At 38.3% G+C, this 23,800-nt stretch overlaps 1 protein-coding gene across 1 annotated transcript in view; it reads left to right on the top strand.

Moving 5' to 3' along the window:
- Window positions 1–15,243: 15,243 nt before the first annotated feature.
- SUSD1 (sushi domain containing 1) overlaps window positions 15,244–23,800 on the top strand; it is a 259,310-nt gene continuing 250,753 nt past the window's right edge. Inside the window, exon 1 of the mRNA XM_089670946.1 lies at window positions 15,244–15,585. Coding sequence (XP_089527072.1) covers window positions 15,507–15,585 — 79 coding nt within the window. The 5' untranslated portion in view covers window positions 15,244–15,506. The remainder of the gene's footprint in view (window positions 15,586–23,800) is intronic.

The raw sequence follows: 23,800 nt of genomic DNA on the forward strand, positions 1-23,800 counted from the left end.
ACAAATATCTTGTATTGTGCGTATGCCATTACATTTCCAATTTGAGATATCTATGCTAGGCATTATGACTTACGGCTGTTATAGGTATAGGAAGAGGACTTATTCGGAGAGGATCTATAGCAGCAATGGGCAAACTACGGCCCGCGGGCCGTATACGGCCCGGCGGACCTTTTAATACGGCCCGCGGAGAACGTGAGGGGAGCTAGGCTCCTCTCACAGTCCACCCTGAAGACCGGTGTAGCATGCAAATCTGTCTCCTATGAGGATCTGTCCCCCTCGACGTATCTGCGCATGTGCCGGAGATCGCCGAACGGCTGCTAATGCCTGAAACTGGCACATGCGCAGATACGTCGAGGGGGACAGATCCTCATAGGAGACAGATTTTCATGCTACACCGGAATGGCGCGGGAACACGGCGAGAGGAACGCGCGGAGCAAAGGTAAGTGAATTGACACAGGAGGGACTTGGGGACTTAATATGGGGGATGAATTAATATGGGGAATGAATTACTATAGGGGGGATGAATTACTATATGGGGGATGAATTACTATATGGGGGATGAATTACTATAGGGGGGATGAATTACTATATGGGGGATGAATTACTATATGGGGGATGAATTACTATGGGGGATGAATTACTATATGGGGGATGAATTACTATGGGGGATGAATTAATAGGAGGGATGAATTACTATATGGGGGATGAATTACTATGGGGGATGAATTAATAGGAGGGATGAATTACTATATGGGGGATGAATTACTATATGGGGGATGAATTACTATGGGGGATGAATTACTATATGGGGGATGAATTACTATGGGGGATGAATTACTATGGGGGATGAATTACTATATGGGGGATGAATTACTATGGGGGATGAATTACTATATGGGGATGAATTACTATGGGGGATGAATTACTATATGGGGGATGAATTACTATATGGGGGATGAATTACTATATGGGGGATGAATTACTATGGGGGATGAATTAATAGGAGGGATGAATTACTATATGGGGGATGAATTACTATGGGGGATGAATTAATAGGAGGGATGAATTACTATATGGGGGATGAATTACTATATGGGGGATGAATTACTATGGGGGATGAATTACTATATGGGGGATGAATTACTATGGGGGATGAATTACTATGGGGGATGAATTACTATATGGGGGATGAATTACTATGGGGGATGAATTACTATATGGGGATGAATTACTATGGGGGATGAATTACTATATGGGGGATGAATTACTATATGGGGGATGAATTACTATGGGGGATGAATTGCTATATGGGGGATGAATTACTATATGGGGGATGAATTACTATGGGGGATGAATTACTATATGGGGGATGAATTACTATATGGGGGATGAATTACTATGGGGGATGAATTACTATATGGGGGATGAATTACTATATGGGGGATGAATTACTATATGGGGGATTAATTACTATATGGGGGATGAATTACTATGGGGGATGAATTACTATATGGGGGATTAATTACTATGCTTACTATGGGGGAATATTACTATACTTACTATGGATGACACATACACATCATTCATCTACTCTTGGTCCGGCCCCCGGGTCCAATATATGAACCCATTGCGACCCTCAAGTCAAAACGTTTGCCCACCCCTGATCTATAGGCATGGAGCTTAAGGATTTCCAGGCTTCCATTGAGGCTCATATAGTTGGTGTTGTTTTACTAGTGGGAATCCATTGCCACAAGCTCTCTAGTAGTATGGCACTTAAATCTGTAGTAGAGGCTAGAGTTTTTTCAATGTCACCCCATTTTGTATCATCTTCCACTATAAACTAGTGTTTGAGTTGGTCTAATAATGATGCTTTGTGATAGTCCCTTATTTCAAAAAATCCAATTCCTTCTATTTTTTGTGTTTGATCAATATATTATGTGAGCATCTAGGTCTCATGTTTCCCCAGACATATTTTTTAAGCATAGATTGTAGTTTTGTTAGATATGAAGATTTAATCGGGATTGGAATTGATCTAAATAGATATAAAATCTGTGGCAATATGAACATTTTAAATGCGGACAGTCTGCCAGACCAGGATAGTTCATGTTTAGCCATTTGATTAAGGTGGGTTTGAATTTTTGGAATGAATTTAGAATAATCGATAGTTCCTAGGTCAGAGGTTTTGTTTGTCAACAATATTCCAAGATAAGGAATGGCTTAATTTTCCCAGATGTAGGGAAATTTGTTTTGGAGGTGCATTTTTAGAATGTGATCTACACCTAGATTTAGGATATTAGATTTAGAGGCATTTATTTTATAATATGAAATATTACTGAATTGTATGAGAGTTTGTTGAATTGCTGCTAAAGATGTAGAGGGATTAGTTAGCATTAAAATGATGTCATCTGCAAAGAGCGTTATTTTGTGGTGGTTTGTACCTATATAGAAGCCATGTATATCTGGATTGTTTCTTATAGTTTCAGCGAGAGGTTCAATTGATAGGTTAAAAATTAGTGGCAACAATGGGCATCCTTGTCTGGTACCATTCGTAATTAAGAATGGTTTGGATAGCATGTTAGATATATAGACTTGAGCAGAAGAATTTGTGCAAAGTACTGAAATAGCATTAATAATTGTTCCTGAAAATCCAAATGTATGCAGTACTTGGAACATGTATGTCCAGTGTAAGCCTTTTCAGCTTCCAGAGCAAGTAATAAGAAGGACGTTTTATGTGAGTCTGCATAATGAATTATGTTGATTAGTCTCTGGGTTGCATCAGATGTTTGTCTACCTTTAGTAAAGCCTAACTGATCAGGCTTGATCAAATCTGGGAGTATATTGGCCAGTCTGCGTGCTTTAATTTTAGCGTAGATCTTAATATCAGTATTTAATAAAGAAATAGGCCTGAAATTTTGTGGGTTGTCTGGATCTTTACCTGATTTGGGGATTGTTACAATTAATGCTTGTAGCATTTCGGAAGGTAATGAGGCGGAAGAAAACGCATCAGTGTATAGTTGATTGAGATGAGGACTCAGGGTATTTTTTAAAATGTTATAGTATTTGCTGGAAAATCCATCTGGTCCTGGACTTTTGAGTATATCACATTTATCTTTAAATGACTGTTTCCACATGTTTGTACATTTGGCCGGATGATTCAAGCCATCGACATTAATAGAGATAATTTTTATACCCACTGAATAGATATATTTACCGATATTAATCGGGGCTTAACCAAGGGGCCCCTAAATCGGAAATACATTTTTATGCACATGTCAGTTAAACCATTTAGGCTATCAGGAATTACATGACAGTAGAAACAAGAAGGAAAAAAATAAACAAATACAGATAACTGAACAGATAACAAATCAGTAAAAAATAGGATCTTAGCCAAGATCCGAACACTTTGTGAGTGACCAGGTTCCACTCTGGAGATGCTCTGGTGGTGGTAGAATGTTGTGGGTCGCTTTCTGGCAGAATGTCCCACTCTCTAAGACATTGCAGACCTTCCTCTAGGCTGTAGATTGTGATGATTGAGTCATTTCTATTGACAATCAATTTAGTGGGGTGACCCCAATGATAAATAATTTTGTGGTTTCGTAGAGATTTTGTTATTGGGAGGAGATTCATATGGTGTGCTTATATAAATCTGTGAAAAGCTGTAAAGAGGAGAATTGTGCAGGCACATTTTGGGGTTTGTGCACAAATTTCCATGATTTTTTCTTTGACATGAAAAAAATTTATTCTCGTCAAGACATCTCAAGGCATTTTATCTGTCAGATAGGAGTGTTTTGGAAGGCGATGTATTCTATCGATGGTCAGATCTGTGTTTGTAGCATCAGGTAGGAGGGCACGAAAGAGCTCTTGGGTATATACTCTCAATTGGTCAGGTTGTATCGATTCTGGAATGCCTCTTATTTTAATGTTGTTACGTCATGATCTATCCTCCAGATCTGCAACTTTATTATTGAGCCATTCAATTTCTTCATCCCTTTCGTTGTGGGCGTCTACTAGGGTGTTAAAGGAAGTGGTGTTTTCTCCTATTTTTGTTTCAACATGGTCAACTCTGTTGCCAAGATCATTAATCTCTGATTTGATTTGTTGCATAGAGTTAATGATATCTGACTGTATGGATGATCTTAATGAAAGGAGCATCTCCTTCATTAATGTATCAGAAATAGGCTGACTAGTAGTAAGAAAGTTAACCCGTGGATCTGAGAAATTACTTGCAAAATGTGAAGTATCTGTTACAGCATGTTGTGGGTTAATATTTGTCATTCTAGGTTTAGATTTTGCTGGGCTCTCAATAGAGGAAGTTGAGAAAGCAGGGGAGACAGGCTGCAGTAAGATAGAGCTGTTTTTCTGCTTAACAGGTGTCACAGGGAAAGCTGCAGAGACTTGCCTGTGTGCTGAATGAGAGGAGGAGGATCCTGAGCTGCTGCTGTCATGTTGGGGATTTCTGTGATCCAGACGAGGGGGGAACTCTGTTAATTTCTGGAGTTTCCTCTTAGCTTTCTTTCTCATCTCCCTGAGGGTCACCAAGCTGTTGCCTTTCCTCTGGTCGCTTTTGGAGTGTCAGGTCTGCTGCTGCTGTGTGCTGGCACTGTGAGTATAGCAGAGCTGTGTGGTTATGCAGCTATTCAGCTTCCACTCCAGCCAAGCTCCTCAATTTCCACTTTCTTGACCAATCTTCCAGCAATAGCAGTTTGCTAAACATTTGCACAACTATTGTGGGGCCTAAAAAATCTGTAGCACATTGTTTTTATTCTATAGGTCACGTACTTTCAGAAAATGTATGGTTTAGGGAGTCTTTTACAAACTCTAAGAAGCTTTATATGAAAAATTATAACCTCAGATTTTCAAAGTAAATTGTTTTTATTTACAGTTTTGCGCATCTTCTGTTTTTACAACTTCCTAAAAAGGCATAATTTAAAATGTACAAATATTTGTTATTTATCCACTTCCATACAGGGCACTTTTACCCCCATTCCTACCCAGGCCAATTTTCAGGTTTCAGCGCTGTCACACTTTGAATAACAATTGACAACACTGTGCCCATATGAGTTTTTTAGCATTTTTTTGAGACAGAAAAAACCCAAACTAAAATTTTATAATTTTCTTCACACAACTAGAGCTTTCTTTTGGTGGTATTTAATCACCACTGGGGTTTTTATTTTTTACTAAATTAACAAAAAAAGACTGAAAATAAAAAAACCCTAATTTTTTTTGTTTCTGTTATAAACGTTTGCAAATAAATAATTGTTCTTCATAAATTTAGGTCAAGATGTATTCTGCTGTATTTCTTTGGTGAAATTAACCCAAATTAGTATTTATTATTTAGGCTGTAGGAAAGATATAGAGTTCACAAACTATGGGATATATCTGGAAATTGATCAATCCTAAAGTACTGACAATCTAATTTCTTGAGGTCCAAGAATGTCAGAACAGTACAGATATCATCCAAATTAAACCTTTTTGCAAAGTAGACAGTCCGACGTATTTCATAACAGGCATGGCGAGTTTTTTGAAGTTGTAATTTTTTTGTCATAATTTTTTGGACAATGAAGAAATTAAAAAAAAATATTTTCACTATTTTTTTTACATACTGTCACCAGTGCAGTTCAGTGTCATCATAATTTTTTAAATTTGTAATATTTATTAAATTTTTTTCTTTTTTTAAGATTTTTTTTCATATTGCACTATGACCAAAGTAGTATAATGTTACCATAGTACTACTTTGGGGAAGTGATCAGTATTTTTTTTTTACACAATTTGCTTATATCAAAGAATTACTTTGCTATAAGCAAGCATTTACCTGAATTAAATCGATTCATTCATTTTTTTTGTAATTAGCTGTGATTTGGCCATAGCCAATCACATGACACAGCTGGGCTGTGATTGGCCCAGCTTGTGCATGTGATCGCTGTGACCATTCACAGCTAGACACACTTATATACAATGGATGGCATGATAGGAAGCCATCCATTGTATACAACTGTCATGTGACTTGCTGTTATTGGTCGCAATGCGTGCTTCGGAAAGGACACCATATGGCGTCCACCCGGAGGGACGAGCTGTTTGCCTGGCCACCATCTGGCAATAGGCTGGGTGGCAACTGGTTATTAGCTCAATACAGTTTTAGCTTTTATATTTAGTAAGGATTTAGCAAGAAGTTTTGCTATGTATGTATCCACAAATAATGATTTTAGTGTATTTTTAGTGAAAATAGCGAATTGATAAACATTTGCGAAATGATTGCGGAGGCCTAAAAAAAATTTGTAGCAAATTTTTTTATTCTACAGGTCATGTGCTTTCAGGAAATTTATGGTTTGGGGTTTGGGGGGGAGAGGGGTTTACAAACTCTGAAAGCCGTAAGGGAAAACAAAGTTTAAAAGTGGAGCTTAGGACCTGGCATGGAAAGGGTTAACCTTGTGTCCACCCTGGAACAGCACCAAACTATGGTACCTAAAACTTTCCATTGGTGATGCTTTTCAGCCTTTTCAGGCTACCAGGTTAGAGTTACAGAAAAGGTCTGACAATAAAACTATTGTCTTCTGTCTGCATTCATGACTATTGTCATTTACATAAGGGTGAGAGACCTATGTGCACGTTCACATTTGCATATGAACATAGGGGAACAGGGAACTTTACATTTTTTTTAAATGTTATAATTTATTTTAGTTAAAAAATGTTTTACACTATATCTTTGAATTTTTTAAATCTCTTTTATTACTATCACAAGGGACAGATCACGCTGATGAAAGATCAACATGGACTGTCCTAAAAGTTGAGCTGGGGAATGGCTGAGTCCAGTTCTCATTAACATTCAATGCAGAATCCCAGTTCCTAAAGCTGGCCATAGATGAGTCGAAAACCGAAAATAAATTCTTGTCGATCATTGAATTGTTTGCATTTTGCATCATTAGTGTGCCAGCTGTGACATGTGAGTGCCTGATTCAGCACGCTCGATGCTTTTTAGGAAAACAAAACAAATGATAGTACAATTGTATGGGCTATTTTCATTTTTCAATCAACAGAACGTTCAATTTTCGACTCATCTATGGCTGGCCTATGTTGTCTTCTCATTATGACAGTTCTTTTGCCAGAGAGACATCCAGCCCTTCTCCGGATGACCAGTGTATATTTATAAATTTACTTTTCCCGCAGCAACCAATAGTCCTTTTTCAGAGAGATGCATTTATTCGGATAAAGATATTTGTTACAGATGACAGAAATCCAGCTGAATACTTGTAAATATTACAATGAACAACAGCCCTCAAAGTCCCATTCAAGATAATTCATACCAAGCATAGAGATACTACACCGTCCAGCATATGTCCAATCTATAATATGCACCTAGGTAGCTTCCATGCATGCAATAATGAGAGTTATGATCTATACCTGTCCTGTCACCTGTGTTTTGTCACCCGTATCCTGACCTGTGCTCTGTCCCAGGTATCCCCACTTGTGCTCTGTCACCTTTGTTCTGTGACCTGTGTTAATATACACATTTCTCCCATTCAGTACAATGGCAAGCACTCTGATTGGCCACTTTTAGTAGCATGTTTGATCTTATGTGTCTAGACCTAGAAACTTCCCCTGACTAGCCATATTTTTATCCAAAAACAGGTTAACCCAGCACAACAAAGGTAAGGTAATTATCTTGTGCATACTTTAACTTAGTAAGGAGTCCTTTTGGTGTGTAAAGTGGTCTTATCACTGGCCTGTCTAAGACCGAACAGTATGTGTTTCAATGTCTTCAATACATATATACCTATATACACACATATATATACATACATATTTTACACACAATATACTACAGCCTAAATTTTTAATCTTTTGTTAAAACAGACACTGCTCAATTCTAGTACAAGTCAGATATCTGCCTCCAGACAGGGTAATTATTGTAAACACAGCTATACAGCCCCCCTCATAACAAAGAGAAATAAGTTAAACTTTTCTTGCTGGAAGTTCCAGAAAAGAGGATTTTATAAAGTTATGTAAATGGGGACCTATACCTATATACTATATAAGGTAGATATTATCCCAATTTGTCTGTGAAAGTGGAAATACCCGTTCTACCTTTGCAGCCAAATTTGAGAAGCTCCCACTATTTGTTTGTTATGCATTCTCATTCACACAGCATACCTAAACTAATTTAAAATAATAATTTTTACCTTTCTAATATTGTTCAGGAGAATTTGCAAGGAATTTTTTAGGGACAGATTGCTTTAAAAGCACATTTAATCAAAGAAAATTCCAATAAAATGTCCCAACCAAAGCTCCCACGATCCACCATCACCAAAACACCCGAATGGTTCAGCCTCTTACCAGAATTTCTGACAGAAACACACTGGTCAATATACGCAGCTCAGATGGGAGATGAATATTTGCAGATAATGAAACTGGCAGTCCTTGGACTTTATGATTATATGCTTTTGATTAGCGCCGCAATTTTATATCATATTTTTTATCATTTATATTGCCTGATATGCGAGCTGCTTTTTTTTATTTTTTTTTATTCTTTAGTTATATAACTAGTGTATTTACCCAAGTGCAGGTTTATTGTTTTTATTAACAGTGCATTAACATACAGTATAATGTACCATCCAGTCCCTGATCTATTTAAAGCTTTACTAATGCAAGCAAATGAGCATTTTTACCAAATTAAAAAAGAAAAAAGCGCTACTTACAAAAAACACCAAAATGTCAGCAGCATATCCCACCCAAAATAAATTTTGGCAACAATAATCCTAATTAAAAGGTATGCGCTAATAACAAATTTATACAAAGGTGTAAATCATCATACAAAAAACATTAGTGTTTTAAATAAATAATTATAGTGTCCAAACATAAATTAGTGTCCAAAAAATATATATATATCTTCAGTGACTTGAACCAATTGTGAAAAATCCACCACCAAAGGAGATTAAATGAACTCACCAGAGCTAATGGCTGGTCAGATTATAAACCAGCAACAGCACTTGTGCTCTGGGAGCAATGAACCTGATGTCCAAATAGATATGGTGATGTTTCAGATACTTCCAGATAATAATCACAGACAAACAACTTTTCAGCCCAAGCTCTTATGATGAACTTCTCCACTCTTTCTTATACCTCCATGAGAGCATGCAGTACACTCAGGGACAAAAAAGAGAACATTATGGTGCAATACATTTTTTTCATTTATATCTTTTTTATAAAAATGTATAAGGAAACTCACAAACAAGGTGTCCAACAGACACCAGCTTCAATCGCAAAAAAGGGTTGAGATACAATTACCGCTCACCGCGGATCTCTCCCATACAGCACAGAACAGCAAGGCTCTCTAACGTCCACATCGCCGCCCCTTGATGACGTCGGTGTGACGAAACCAGTTGGGTGTAGCCTACTCGATGTGGATGTTAGAGAGCCTTGCTGTTCTGTGCTGTATGGGAGAGATCCGCGGTGAGCGTTAACTGTATCTCAACCCTTTTTTGTGATTGAAGCTGGTGTCTGTTGGACACCTTGTTTGTGAGTTTCCTTATACCTTTTTTATTAAAGAGATAAATGAAAAAAATGTATTGCACCATTATGTTCTCTTTTTTTGTCCCTGAGTGTACTGCATGCTCTCATGGAGATATGAGAAAGAGTGGAGAAGTTCATCATAAGAGCTTGGGCTGCAAAGTTGTTTGTCTGTGATTATTATTATCTGGAAGTGTCTGAAACATCACCATATCTATTTGGACATCAGGTTCATTGCTCCCAGAGCACAAGTGCTGTTGCTGGTTTATAATCTGACCAGCCATTAGCTCTGGTGAGTTCATTTAATCTCCTTTGGTGGTGGATTTTTCACAATTGGTTCAAGTCACTGAAGATATATATATATTTTTTGGACACTAATTTATGTTTGGACACTATAATTATTTATTTAAAATACTAATGTTTTTTGGATGATGATTTACACCTTTGTATAAATTTGTTATTAGCGCATACCTTTTAATTAGGAAAATGAGCATTTTTAGCTTACAATTGATTAAGAAAATTTGCTAGTGCAGTGCACATAGAATTATTTATGCCAAGCATACATTCACAGTCTCCTTTTTAACATTATATAGAAGGCAAAATCTAAGGAAGACCTTTCTAGGATGTTTCAGCAAATAAAGAGGTAAGCAGCATATATGTAATTTTTATGAGCTATATGAATGAGAACTGTGACAGTGCTGTGCCCTGCCATGGTATGAAAAGGGCTTTGTGTCACCCAGAGTTCTCATCCAGGCAGGCTGAGTGGCTCCAGGCTGCATGTGTCATACAGAGGAATTTTCAGTTGCCTCAGAGGTTGGTAAAACCCGGTTTGGGTCCTGGAGCCCGGAGGCTTTGTAAAGACTTAGGAGGGATAAAATCTCTAATCTTGGGTTTTGCAGACAACTAGAACACTGAAGAGTTTATTTACTAAAGCTGGAGAGTGCAAAATCAGGCTCACTTCTGCATAGAAACCAATCAGCTTTTAACCTCATTTAGACTTTGGCAATAAAACCTGGAAGCTGATTGGTTTCTATGCAGAAGTGAGCCTGATTTTGCACTCTCCAGCTTTAGTAAATAAACCCCTGAGTGTGCATGGTTTTTCTTAGGCTACGTTTACACTAGCTTTGTCAGCAGGAGTTTGGGAAGCGGTTTTACATCATGTGGATGCCCATCTTACCTGGAAAGAGATGATACCAGCATACAGTATGGGAAGAAAGCAAGTTGGAAGAGGCATTGTGATACTTTGGGCAAAGGTCTGCTGGGAAACCTTGGTTCTGCCATTCATGTGGAAGTTACTTTCACATGTACCACCTACCTAAACATTGTTGTTGATGTAAAAGAAAATGTGATTCATGGAACCAGGCCACCTTCTTCCATTGATTCATGGTCCAGTTCTGATAATCACATGCCCATTTTAGGCACTTTAAGCTGTGGACATGGGTTAGCAAGGGCACCATGACTGGTGTGCGGCTACGTGCCGCACACACAAAAAACGGTGATGCCCATTTATTTCTATTTTCAATACATCAACTTCATGGACAACATGTTTACTTGCTGCCTAATAGATTCCACTGACTTTCAGATGCCATTTTAATGAGATAATCAATCTTATTCAACCTATCAGTGGTCATAAAGTTATGGCTGATCAGTGTGTACTAATACAAAGGTATACAATGCTGTGAAAAAAATATTTGTTGTATTTCAATTTCCTGTTTTGCAACATTTTCAGGTAAATATATCATTGAATCTTTTATATCAGTCAATGGCATTTTTTTTAGGCAATCTATTTAATGTACATTTATTTTATTTAGTGTACATGATTTGGGATTATGCAAATACACAGCTGAAAGTTTCAGAGGAGGAACACACTCCTCTCCTACATGTAAAGACAGTACCAGCTAGATCTTAAGTCTGTAAGTCTAACTGCTTGCCAACCCTTTAATACACATATGTGGAAACAAGAATTGTGGGCTTTAATGCCCAGCTGTCCCACATATGTATCCATGGTGGCAGGAACCAGCTTCTTGATGGTGACAATGGTTGACTATACCTGGAAAACATATACATATATGTTGGCATGACCACTTGTAGACTCTACTAAGGTACATGTGGCAGGGTGACAACACAGGAGCACCTTTAAGTGGCAGTTGGGATCTTCATAGCAGGAACACCTCATATTATTTTAATAAAAGCTATAGATTTAAAAGGAATTAAAGTAAGTTAGATTATATTATCACTGAAATCCTATATGTTATTTTAGTGATTGTGTTCAATTAAAATGTAAGGTGATTGGATTAAATAAAGAGATTGTAAAGCATGTGGCTGTACAATCTGACTGGATTTTAAAAAACATTGTTTAGCTTTACCAATATCCACTATATACAGGTTTATTAAAAAAGTTATGGATAATTTCATTCTCATATGAGCACATGCTAGTATTTCTGTACGATTCCATGTATAATATTTCTGTAGCCTCAAACAAAATATGTTGTTCTTGTGTTCTTGTTCTGCATTCGATGATATTTATTAGACAGAAGACAAACTTTATTTCATATTTGCATATGAAAAGCTTACAAGGTTAAAAGTCTGAGGGCAGAAAATAGATCATATGAAAACGGAGCCTGTTTTCTGATTGGTCATTTATGACACAAACGTTATCAGGTCTCCCCACCTGTTCATTATGCCAAAACTGCTTAAGAGGCCTGAGTGCACCAGCTAATAGGAAGCGCAAGTAAAGCAGACAGAACTACACCAGCATGCTCCTATCTGGAGGAAAAAGATATGTCCCAATTTGACCGCAATCTATCTGGAACCAATCCAGGAGCGTTTGCTGTTTGAAATATAGCAGTATCTGATAAAGGAAACTCCTAACTAACACTTGGTTAACACATTAATAAAGAACACGTAGCAAAGTGATGTACATTTTTTATAGTTAAGTGTTGCATTGTGAAAACTAGTAAAAATTAATTTGACTTTCTTTTCACAGTAATTCTTTATATTTAATTGCATAAATTCATTTTATATTACATTTGCCTGTTTTGTAAATTGCTTAAAATTGTAATATGTATATCTCAATCTCTCTCTCTCTCTCTCTCTATATATATATATATACTGTGAATATATATATATATATATATATATATATATATATATATATATATGTATGTATTTGTGATACTACTTTCATCTGTCTTTTTACTAGCCTCCAATATTCCCATCTACATCACATTTAAGTATAAGTGTAGCCTGCGCACAGGACTGGTTGATTAGACTGGCTGCTGCTAGCAAAACCACAAATGTGTAATAGTGAACAATTGTGTAAATACCAACATAAATAGTTGCTGCGCTGCCTCTATTAAGTGAATATAGAACCCTACTTAAGTATGGGTGCCTAACAAATGTGCGTGTGCCTCAATGCCCTATGGGCTAACAAAAATGTATCCCTCCTGCCGATTAACTTAATACATCCCTAGATTGGAAAACAATATATATATATATGCTCTGCGTACTCAAACAACAAATGTGCTAAGGAATAAATAAATACAAATGGGACAATGTACCATCAAACTAAGCATACAGTGCATTTGTATGCAAAAAATAATAAAAAGTCCCAGTCAACGTGCAAACATTTGAAAGTTCCAATGTAAAAAAATATCCCCATACACATCCAATGTGAAAACTAGGTGATATAATGGTTAATCCTCTTTTCCATGAAAATCCTTTATGTTAAGTGCTCCAGTTAGTGCTCCCCCTCCAGAGCCCCAATCACCACAAATAATTGACCACCTGCAATGGTAGGTCAGATAGCGTATTCGATGTTACGTCCCTCTCCTGCAGCGAGTAAGCTGTCTATATGATCTTGATGCCTCTATCTGCTGGTTACGAACTCCATATGTGAAAGCACCTCCAGATCAATCACTTGTGAAAACTCCTCCTGAACATCCACGGTACTCCTCCACCACCCTAAAAACATCAAAGGAAGACTTCCATAGCGTAACTTCGTTTTTTAATATGTGGAGGTGCTTTCACACCTGGATAAGAAGATTAACCATTATATCACCTAGTTTTCACATTGGATGCGGATGGGGATATTTTTTCACATTGGAACTTTCAAATGTTTGCACGTTGATTTTTTATTATTTTTTGCATACAAATGCACTGTATGCTTAGTTTGATGGTACATTGTCACGTTTGTATTTATTTATTCCTTAGCACATTTGTTGTTATGTTACACATTTGAGTACGCAGATTATATATATTGTTTTCCCAATCTAGGGATGTATTAAATCATTGGGCAGGAGGGATACATTTTTGTTAGCCCATAGGACATTGAGGCACACGCATATTTGTGGGGCACCCACACATAAGAAAGGTGCTATATTCACTTAATAGAGGCAGCGCAGAAACTGTTTATATTTACATCTCATCTAAGCCTGGGTTCACACTGATGTGGTGCAGAATTCACAGCGGTTTCCTTGCGAATTCGGCACCACATCAAAATCGCACCCCGTTCATGCAAACCACTGTGGGTGTGTATGTTAAGTTAAAGACACCCCTAAATCGGTCCGCAAAAGTGATGTGCAGAATCTGATCGCATAGGTGTGAATACCCATGTGATCCGATTCTAGTGTGGACCAAAAAAAGGGTCTTGCATCTTTTTGGTGCGAATGCAGTGCAATTAGAGCCATACAAAATGTATGTCTCAACTCGCACCGCACAGAATTTGCATGTGATTTGCACAAGAATACGGTGCGGTTCCTGTGCAAATCACATGCGGTGTACCACACCGCATAAGTGTGAACCCAAGCTTAGACTGGCGGAGCTAGCATGTGTAAGAATTCACTGCTTGGAGAGCACAAAGATGACCTAATTAGTCTTTTATTCTATCCAAGTAAATAGTTAGGACTCTGTAGGCCCCGTTCACATTTGCGAATGGGGCTGTTTGCAATTACCCATGCAAGACCCGTGGGATCAATGCAAATAGAAATGGGAAGTCTCATTGCTCGGCAATGGGAGCCTGACAGCGCCTGCAGCTGTTCACGGCCGTTTGCATGTAATTGCTCAGGCTGTGATTCCCTGCATCCTAGGCTGAACAAGTTCAGAACATAATATATGCAGTATATATATATATATATATATATATATATATATATATAAAAAAAAAATAAAATATACATTTTAGGTAAATAATCTTTTCATGCAAGGTAAAATATAATCTGGTTGCTATGGGGTAGTTTTACTAAAATTGGTGCACTCTGGTGCAGCTGTGTATAGTAACCGATCAGCTTCTAACATCAGCTTGTTCAATTAAGCTTTGGCAATAAAACCTGGAAGCTGATTGGTTTCTATGCAGAGTTCCACCAGATTTTGCACTCTCCACCTTTAGTAAATAACCCCTTATGGCTGAAGCTGAAGTATGAATTCTTGTACTTTTATATTATTTAAACCCGTATGTAATTTTAATCTGCCAACCCATGCACAATGAAATGAGGAAATGATTTCATAACCAGTAAAAATGTTGTGCTAAAATTTGTTTTGTCATATGGAGTGTTTTGACATATCAACAACTTAGTGCAACAAGACACTGAAGAACTGCTTATACATATACATCCTTGCTATCTCTTATCCCATATTTTAGGTCACACCATGACACCGCCCGCCTTTTTTCACTTGTCAAACACAAAAAGAAAAGCCATGCGGGCGGTTAAAATTTTTAGAACTTTCCTAGTATTCAGAAAATTGCCAAAAGAGGAGCCTGCTAGCAGCTGGAGTCATAGATCTCGGCAATGAGTCACTCCAGTGGCCGTCACAATGTGTGTGTACACCATCCTGCCAAGCAGTTCTATATGAATGGGCTGCCCACAGGAAAATGACGCTTTGCTTCTGATAAAAAAGGGGTTTCTGCTCTTGCCTTGTGTTAGAAGTGCTAAGAGAAGAAGGAGACACATCTGCCTGAGCCAAGAATTTTAGGAACTGGGAGGAGTACTGTGTGAGCCTATGATATGATGACACTAAGGATTGGGCAGCTGCTGCTGCTAGCAACCTCTTCTCTGCTCCTCTGCTGTCCCCAGGAGCTTACCGGTGAGTTTCCACAACATCCCTAAACCTAACACTACAAGGAAAATCAGTCTGACTTGTTTAAAAGAAACTTGTCATGAGATAAATATGTCAGCTGCAACTGCTAACCTGTTGTCTGAAAATGCTGGTTGCTTGGCTGTCATGTGGCTGCTTGGTTTGAGTCATTATTGCAGAGCAAGTACACAGATAAAGAGTTCTTTTTATGGTACGCATTTTCTGCACACTTGTTTCAGGTTTTGTCTCTGGAATACCAAACTCGTACACAGCCAGGCAACCTGTATTTTAGGGAGACCAGCAAAGGTAGCCCCATGTATCTCTCAGGACAGACAAAAATTGAAGGGAAAGAAACAGGGAAAATGTTGCAAATGGACTTTAAAGGCACAGAAATTCCAAACACATATTAGTTAAATCATTTGTACTTTATTATGACAATAAGGCATGAAAAAACATCTTGCAGTTTAAAAGATCATAGTTATGCTGTCCCCGCAGACAATGTCTCACAGCCCACCATGTACAAGGAAGACATGACTCTTGACAGAGGTTGTTAATTAAGGCAGCACAAAGTGTATTGTGTATGCACAACGTATAGTAAATTATAGCAACTAGAATTCACTTTTCGCCACTTGCTACTATGTACAATATTATTTTGTACTAATTGCTACTATGTACAGTATTACATATGTATCACAGAACTGTGTATCTGCTGACTACATTATGCAAAATATTACTTGGAATAAGGTGCAAAATGTCTAATACATGGAGATAATTACATTAAATCTATCATTTATCTAAAGGGGTAACACAGTGACTTAGTGAGTAGCATTTCTGCCTGGCAGCGCTAGGGTTGTTGGTTCCCTACCAAGACACTACCTGCAGGTTCTCCCTGTGTTTGCATGGGTTCTCCCCGTGCTTCCGGTTTCTTCCACACTGCTCAGACATGCCAGTAGGTTTGTTGGCTCCTGCCTAAATTGGCCCCAGTATGTGTATGTGTGAATGTGAGTTAGGGACCTTAGACTGTGAGCTCCTTGTGGGCAGGGACCCCTCAAGGTAGCTTTGGTGGACTTGATCGCCATTATTCTTTACTTTAATTTTTATGTGATAATATATTACAAAAGGGAATGGTAATACTGCATAGCAGCAAATCAGCTTCAAGTTGACTGCCCAGTCTAAAATGTTGGAACGTGATACCTGAGTGGTCACCATTGGTCACTGCATACCACTTCCCTGTAAACTGTCATTAAATAATCTCACATTAGACTTTTCATTAGAGCTGTGTCTGGTGTCATTTAAAGCTGGTCATATACCAGCAGAACTTCATTTGAACATTGCACTGTGTAAACTGTTGACACTATATACATTCTGTATAATAATAATAATTCAGAAAAATTGTTTGTCACAGCATTCCATTTTACCATCATTGAGTCAACTAATATCACTTAAAAGCCCTTAACATTTCATCCAGACTTTCTACTTGAATGGAAGCCCAGTCCAGGTTTCTTTTGTGCATTGATATACATTACAATATGTGCAATTTTTCACAAACGTAAACCTCATTCACCGGGAGAATGTTGTTTGCTTGAAAAAAAACTTCCATCCTGCTCTTTTAAATGTTCTTGTCGCTACAATCAAAAAGGATTGTCGATTTGACCCCACTACCCATTATAAAATCAAATTAAATTTCCTAAGATGAGAATGATCAAAAAAAAATTGTACTACTTTATAGTCAGCTTTATGTAAAATTCTGTTTCCTCTGCGTTACCTAATATATAGGGAGAATTAAAGTGTTATGATAACAAAGGGTTCAGTTTATAGGTCTGGTGGTCAGTGGTGTCCCTAGGCAGGTGCGGGGTGTGCGCGCCGCAACAGGTGACACCTATCGCATGGGGTGACACCAGATCCGCTGCACGAAAAGGTAAGTTTTAAAGCAAGCTGACGATCCCCTCTGGATGGATCGGATCTGCAGCTTGAACATAATGGATTGGAGTCCGATCCATTATGTTCCTCAATCCGCAGATCCGATCCATCCTGCAGAGATCATCGGCTTGCAACCTATACAGGGTTAACTGATCACTCCACGAAAGGTAAGTTTTAAAGCAAGCCAACGATCCCCGCAGGATGGATCAGATCTGCGGATTGAGCATAATGGATTGGAGTCCGATCCATTATGCTCCCCAATCCGCCGATCTGATCCATCCTGCGGAGATCATTGGCTTGCAACCTATACGGGGTTAACTGATCGCTCCACGAAAGGTAAGTTTTAAAGCAAGTCGACGATCCCGGCAGGATGGATCAGATCTGCGGATTGAGCATAATGGATCGGAGTCAGACCATTATGCTCCCCAATCTGAAGATCCGATTTATCTTGCGGAGATTGACGGCTTTCTTTAAAACCTTTTCGTGGAGCTTGTGTAGGGACGCCCCTGCTGGTGGTAGATATACAGTATACTCCTGAGGTCTGAGTAGCTTTCTGGAGAAGAGTGGAGCATAGCTTGCACTCTTTGACTCCTTTATCACTGCTTTCAAAAGATTGGCTGACATGGGAAGAAAGGTTTTCTAGTTAAATCTGGCCATGCACTAGCAGATTTTCAAATAAACATTCATACGTATGTTTGTATGAACATTTGTATGAAAATTCTCAGTAAATTCGATGACTCAACAAATGTTCAGATGTACTTCAAACTTTAATTTTCTTTTAACATTCGATTATGGAGTGTATGTAATTTCTTAAAGTGGTTGTAAACATATATACCCAGTGAGGTGACTGCCCTCACGTAATACACAGAAAAAAACAAATCCTCCTACATAAGTTGTATCTGTTTATCTGCATTTTTCATTACATCTGTTTAAAGTACAGAATTTACACAGCTTGTCTGACCTTTTAGAAAGCAGGGGACCAGGAGCTGCAATCTGCAGAGCTCAGTGAGAGCTGATTGGAGGGAAGGGACACCCCTCCTTCACACCACACACAGGAACACAGCTGAGGCTGTCAATCACAGGTTGTGTGTTGTAGATCTCTCCCATCACCTTTTTACCTTTTGCTGTCAGGAAAACTTGTCAGCAATGAGTCATGTAGATAGCAGAGGAATGAGGAAGCGGACAGAAATGACACTTAGGGGTTTATTTATTAAAACTGGAGGGTGCAAAATCTGGTGCAACTGGGCATAGAAACCAATCAGTTTTATTGCCAAAGCTTAGTTGAACAAGCTAAAGTTAGAAGCTGATTGGCTACCGTGCACAGCTGCACCGGATTCTGAGTGTTCCTGTTTTAGTAAATCCCCCCCTTAGTGCTCTGTATTGAGACAGGTACACAATATAGAGGGATATGTTTTATTTTTATTTCATGTCAGAGGTTTACAACCACTTTAACCACTTCAAGTCCGGACACTTTCACCCCCTTCCTGTCCAGGCCAATTTTCAGCTTTCAATGCTATCACAATTTGAATGAAAATTGCGCGGTCATGCAACACTGTACCCATATGAATTTTGTTAGCATTTTTTGAGACAGATAAAACTTTATTTTGGTGGTATTTACTCACCACTGAGATTTTTATTGTTTTGCTATATAAATAAAAAAGTCCAAAATTTTGAAATAAAAGTAGTTTTCTTATAAAATTTTGCAAACAAATTATTTTTCTTCATAAATCTTGGCCAAAATGTATTCAGCTATCTTTTTAGTGAAAAAAATAACCCAAATTAGTTTATAACCAAAAATTATAAGTTTTCAAAAATGTTTTTAAATTTTTATTTAATTTTTTTTATATTATTAATGTTTTTTTTTAACATACTGTCACCCTAGCAGTACAGTGTCACCATTGTGACACTGTACTACTTGTGGGGGGTGATGAAGATGTTTTTTTTTTTGTACACTGATTGCTTTTACACCCATTTCAGCCATTGAGAAATACTGTGAGAGCTGTGATTGTCACATGGTGCAAGGCTGTTGTGAATAGCCTTGTACCATGTGACCTCTGTGATCATTCACAGATTTCACACGTAGTAAGCAATGATGTCAGCAAGTGACATCTTGCTATTCATGTGATCACTGATTGACTACGATTCATGTGATCACTGATTGACCAATCACATGATCACATAGAGGTCCCGTACAGTGATTAGTGTTCCTCTGTGTCCCAGGGAGCGCGCACAGGCAGTGAATGAGGGGGGCGTTTATAAACGACCAACAGCTCCTGCACTGCTCCTGTCCGGCCGTTTATGTACATGGGCTGGACGGGAAGTGGTTAAATGAAAACCACATGCACTACAGCCGAAAACGAAAGTTGATTTGGCTCCTAGAAAATTGAACAATCGTTCTTAATATGATAAATTTCAAAGAAAGCTGTTCTAGTGTATGGCCATCTTTAGAGCAAAGTATGATTCAGGCTCAACCATTCAAGCAGGGATTGCCCCTTGGTCTAATCTGATTGGCTACACTCTAGAATACTGACATTGACAGTGCATTATAATGTGCAAACTCGGCTTATCTAAAATCCAAGCAGTATATGTAGCATAACCTGTTCTCGTAATTTAAAAAGCCGGTGATCAGTTTAACAGAACAAGGACTTCAGTGCTAATTTAAATTTTATAGCAACTCAGCTCGAAGTAATCATATTTTTTTAAACTGAAACTGAAATATTGTTATCAAGTGGTGTCACACTGTAACATTTGGTCAATGTTCCCTTGTGCACATGTGTATGCAAAAGTAGTGAATTGTTTTCTGCATTCTTATATTCTCTTACTTTGGCATGTACAAACAATTAACCTAATATACATATTAATATGCCATACATGCTTACACATTGTAGGCACACAATTGGGTATGTTCACTTCAAGTTTATATTTTATCTCATTCATAGGCCATTATACATAGTGAAAAAAGGCATACATTTACTATTCTATAATAGAAGTAATAGCACACTCAATCGTAGATGTCTTCAGCGCAATAAAAGAGAATGCAGCAAATAAAACACTGCCTTTCATTTATTGTTATACTGTATATCTTCTTTCCCATATAAAATCACCAACATTTTGAATTAATTTGCATAAAATGAATCCACAGGCTATTGGCCTTTAATTCAGAATTTATTATGGTCATTACTCACTGTGAACACTATGCGGGGACAATTGTTTTGAACTATAGCCTCCAGATTTATGACAACAATTTTATGACCTGCTTTGGAAAAAAGAAACACATTTTTAAAGCTGAACTCTAGACAGATATAAAAGACACATGTAAATGCAGCCCTCAAATTATTGATACATCAATAAATGGAAACAGTTTAAGTACCTGAAGTTGACCTGACATCAGCAATCCCTATACAGCAGGGCTGAAGTGTAAGAAGAAAGAGCACAAGGAGGCAATCAGTTCATGCACTGGCAAGAAGCATGCAGATAGGGGGAGAAAGCAGAGTGATTGAGAGATGAGCTCATCACTATGCTGCCTCTCCTTCTAGTTCACAGTCTGGATGCATGTAATCTGATAAATGCATATTCATGATATCTTAGAATTATGAAATATTTTCTAATTATGACTTTTTATTTCAATGTTTTGTATGGTCACCAATTAATTAAAGTTTTGCATACATAATATTGTTTCCAATGTTTATATTTTCACAGAATTTATATACTTAGCAGTCAGTGGGCCTGATTTGCTTCCACTACTTGACTGACATACTGTACACTATATTGCCAAAAGTATTGGGACGCCTGTCTTTACTCACGCATGAACTGTAATGGCATCCCAGTCTGAGTCCGTAGGGTTCAATATTGAATTGGGCCACCCTTTGCAGTTATAACAGCTTCAACTCTTCTGGGAAGGCTGTCCACAAGGTTTAGGAGTGTGTCTATGGGAATATTTGACCATTCTTCCTGAAGCGCATTTGTGAGGTCAGGCATTGATGTCAGACGAAAAGGCCTAGCTTGCAGTCTCCACTCTAATTCATCCCAAAGGTGTTCTATCAGGTTGAGGTCAGGACTCTGTGCAGGCCAGTCAAGTTCCTCCACCCCAAACTCACTCATCCATGTCTTTATGGACCTTGCTTTGTGCACTGGTGCGCAGTCATGATGGAACAGGAAGGGGTCATCCCCAAACTGTTCCCACAAAGTTGGGAGCATGAAATTGTCCAAAATGTCTTGGCATGCTGACGCCTTAGGAGTTCCCTTCACTGGAACTAAGGGGCCAAGCCCAACCTCTGAAAAACAACCCCACACCATAATCCCCCCTCCACCAAACTTTACACTTGGCACAATGCAGTCAGGCAAGTACTGTTCTCCTGGCAACTATGAAACCCAGACATGTCCATGGGATTGCCAGACAGAAAAGTATGATTTGTCACTCCAGAGAACATGTCTCCACTGCTCTAGAATCCAGTGGCGGTGTGCTTTACACCACTGAATCTGATGCTTTGTATTGCACTTGGTGATGTAAGGCTTGGATGCAGCTACCCGGCCATGGAAACCCATTCCATGAAGCTCTCTATGCACTGTTATTGTGCTAATCCGATGGCAGCACAAAGTCTTTGGCTAGTGACTGTAGACAGTTGGTGACTTCTATGCACTGTGCGCTTCAGCATGCGCTGACATTATACGTGGTCTACCACTTCGTGGCCGAGTTTCTGTTGTTACCAGTTGCTTCCACTTTGTTATAATGCCATTTACAGTTGATCGTGGAATATTTAGTAGCAAGGAAATTTCATGGATGGACTTATTGCACAACCTATGACAACCTATCACGGTACCACGCTTGAATTCACTGAGCTCCTGAGAGCGACCCATTCTTTCACAAATGTTTGTAGAAGCAGTCTGCATGCCCAGGTGCTTCATTTTATACACTTGAGGTGATTGGAACACCTTAATCCAATGATTTGGAGGGGTGTTCCAATACTTTTGGCAATATAGTGAATGTTTGGATGTTGGAGAGTAAAACACTTTTTTTGCTCCAAAAATACAAGTTACTTTGATGTTCTGCTTTGCTTAGCACATGCGTATTTCATTCCTTTGTGAGAAATTGGGTTTAAGGTAGAATATTGGCATATGCATTCTTTAGGAACAGAAGGCACAGAATGAGCATTATTTCAAAATTCAAAGCAAACTGCGAGCAGAGATCTCACTGTATGCTTTAAACATCAGTGTATGATCAGTGTATGATTTGCTACATAGCTTTATGGATGAGCATGCATAACCCAGTGCAATTATGTATTCCTTGCAATGCATGCTCTTTTCCCTTCTTTAAATTAGTATGTGTCTTTAACTTGACACAGACACTTAAAACCATAATAAATCTACTTTGATGTGGCATATTTTCTGTTTGGCATGCTAGCTGTATATCGTTTTAGAGCAGATCTATCTAACAGGTAACTTCAAGGCCCAAGATGCCTTGGAACCCCCTGCCATTCATATATAATCTGGATCTCAAAACATGTTGAGTCTTATCATATGACAGCAGCCAGAGAGGCACTGGGTGAGAGAGGCTGTTTTTTGTGGAAATACAAGTCCCAGCATATACTGCCACCTCAGCATTACGCACAGCATTTTACTGGCATGGCAGGCTGGGACTTTAGTTTAACAACAGCTGGAGAACCACGTTATAGAAAGCTGTAATTGTGGAAATAGAAGTCTTAACATACGCTGTCACCCTCTTACATATGTGATCTGGCTAGGGGGATGCTGAATCTGAAACTGAATATGACAAATCAGTAGTTTTGACTTCCTCCAATGAGGTAGAGTTTTTTCATTTAACGAAAGAAATGGTCACATTTTGTAAAAGAGGCTAAGCTGTATTTGTTAAAGGTTTATTGGTGATCTGCGTAGGAGGTATGACAAAGACGCAGCCTGTTCTGAGGAGAACAGAAAACACATGTTGCTCACTTGCTCATTCTGAGTTTAATGTGACAAACAGAAATGGATCACATTATACAGATAATTACTTTCTATAGTGGCAGTGCAGGCCACTTGGAAAAGCGCATTAATTTGTGTTAGACAGCTACCATTAATAATATATAGGGTACTAAACATAGAAAGTGAATGTCAGAACAAACAGAAAACTGAAAAAAGCATAAACCAAGTGTAACTAAACTGTATCAAGAAGAAAACAGAAAACACATGTTGCTCACTCCAAGTTTAAGTTGAGCTTATTGGTTGTTAGTCTCCTGAAGACACATTACAAATCATTAGAGCTCTCTCTAGCTGCAGTTTAGTAGTAGCATTACCGGGAGGTTTATTC

The sequence above is a fragment of the Staurois parvus genome, unplaced genomic scaffold (genome assembly GCF_062004578.1).
Source record: "Staurois parvus isolate SC_StPar_1 unplaced genomic scaffold, SC_StPar_1.0 ptg000096l, whole genome shotgun sequence".
Classification (NCBI taxonomy): Eukaryota; Metazoa; Chordata; class Amphibia; order Anura; family Ranidae; genus Staurois; species Staurois parvus.